This window comes from Spermophilus citellus, assembly GCF_964194105.1.
Source record: "Spermophilus citellus genome assembly, chromosome: X".
Taxonomy (NCBI): Eukaryota; Metazoa; Chordata; class Mammalia; order Rodentia; family Sciuridae; genus Spermophilus; species Spermophilus citellus.
In genome coordinates this window covers 130,494,028-130,495,867 of record NC_138190.1, presented here as the reverse complement: position 1 = coordinate 130,495,867, position 1,840 = coordinate 130,494,028, and the positions used below count along the sequence as shown (strand labels likewise).

At 40.7% G+C, this 1,840-nt stretch overlaps 1 protein-coding gene across 1 annotated transcript; it reads left to right on the top strand.

Moving 5' to 3' along the window:
* Positions 1-617: 617 nt before the first annotated feature.
* On the top strand, positions 618-1,253 carry PLAC1 (placenta enriched 1; the record flags this gene model as incomplete). The annotated part of the gene is made up of 1 exon (XM_081278216.1): positions 618-1,253. The coding sequence occupies one exon, from the start codon at positions 618-620 to the stop codon at positions 1,251-1,253; it is 636 nt and encodes a 211-aa protein (XP_081134342.1).
* Positions 1,254-1,840: the final 587 nt, after the last annotated feature.

The following is a 1,840-nucleotide window of genomic DNA, read 5'->3' as shown; positions in this document are numbered from 1 at the left end:
AATATTATAAAAATATGAATTATTTTAAGCAAGGGTTACTTATCTCTTCTTTACTTAACTGCAGCTGGGAACAAAAGTGGAGCCCTGCCCTTATGCATAGAAATTTCCTTCTAAATTTTAGGCACTTTGAATTTGATATATCATTTCCACTTTTAAAATGAAAACTGAGTTGGACATTTGATGTCCTTTCTTCCTTATTTCTTCCTTCTTTGCTTTTCACCTCTTTCTGACATCATATCTTAGACACTTATTATCTTTTTGTGTGTGACTGGGGATTGAACCCATGGGTACTTAACCACTGAGCACATCCCCAACCCTTTTTAATATTTTATTTAGAGACATGGTGTCACTGAGTTGCTTAGGGCCTTGCTAAGTTGCTGAGGCTGGTTTTGAACTTGCAATCCTCCTGTCTCAGCTTCCTGATTTGCTGGAATTACAGGTTTATGCCAGTGTACCTAGTTCTTCTTAGTGTTTTAGGAACAACCTTTTGCTTAAAAAAATCATATTTGAATGTTCAATAGAAAATAAGCTGTTACCTCTTGTGTTTTTGTGTGTTCTAGAAATCCTTGTTGGAATCCTCCTGCTTCCTGTGGATTGTCACCTGACTGGCTGCAAAGATGAAAGTTTTCAACGTGGTCGGGGGCATGATCTTGTTTGCCTCTCTGTTTTCAGCCTGCTCTGGGCAAAATCCCATGACTGTGCTGTGTTCCATTGATTGGTTCATGGTCACGGTCCACCCCTTTATGTTGAACAATGATGTCTATGTACACTTCTATGAGCTGCACTTGGGCCTGGGTTGCCCCGCCAACCATGTTCAGCCACACTTCTACCAGTTTACCTACCGTGTTACTGAATGTGGCATCAGAGTCAAGGCTGTCTCTCAGGATATGGTTATCTACAGCACTGAGTTGCACTATGCTTCTAAGGGTACCTCCTCTAAGTATGTGATCCCTGTGTCATGCGCTGCCCCCCAACGGTCCCCATGGCTTACTCTACCCTCTCCCTTGAGAACAGCCAGCGATAGTGCAGCCGCAGCCAAGAATGGTGACACGTACTATAGCGTGTTCAGCTTGTCACAGTCCAGCGAAAGGCCCAACTGTGACTGTCCACCTTGTGTCTCTAATGATCGGCGTACCCCGGCCTCACATAACCAAGCAGAGGCTGAGGAGACCCATCCTGTGCGGTCTTCTTACTTTCTAAGTGTTTGTGAAGACTGGTGTCTTCCCTCAGATGATCTGATTGAACCCATGTGATAAGTATGGGGTCTCTCCTGAAGATGCCATTTCTAGAATTAGTTTGTAGTATTTTCTGATATCATATAAATAAATGCCCTGTGATCCTCTTAAGAGCAATTTTGAGAAATGGCAACTCATGATAACTTCTTGATTTTGTATTTTTATACCTTTATAAAGGAAAAAAAAATAAAATTCTGGTAGAATGAAAATACCAGTTGGGCATTTTTATTTAACAAACACATATACAGTTTTACTACAAGCCAGGCACTATTTACATGGTTTACAAATATTAGTGTCTGTTCTCTCTAGGATGACTTCTCTCTTATTTAAGTTTCTCCAGGAAAGCTTTCTCCATCTGTCTCTCCATCTGTATAGTCATTTTTCTTATTCTGTGTACCAGTAACATAACTTAGTGACATGCCTTTTTAGTTTGATCATTAGCTATATCACTTTTCATGCATGCAAAGCATGTGCTATGGTTTGGATATGAGATGTACCTCCAAAGTTCCTATGTTAATAGAGGAATATTCAGAGGCAAAATGGTTGGATTGTGAAAGCTGCTACCTCATCAGCCCATCCTAGTTTGAACGGACTAATTAGTGGGT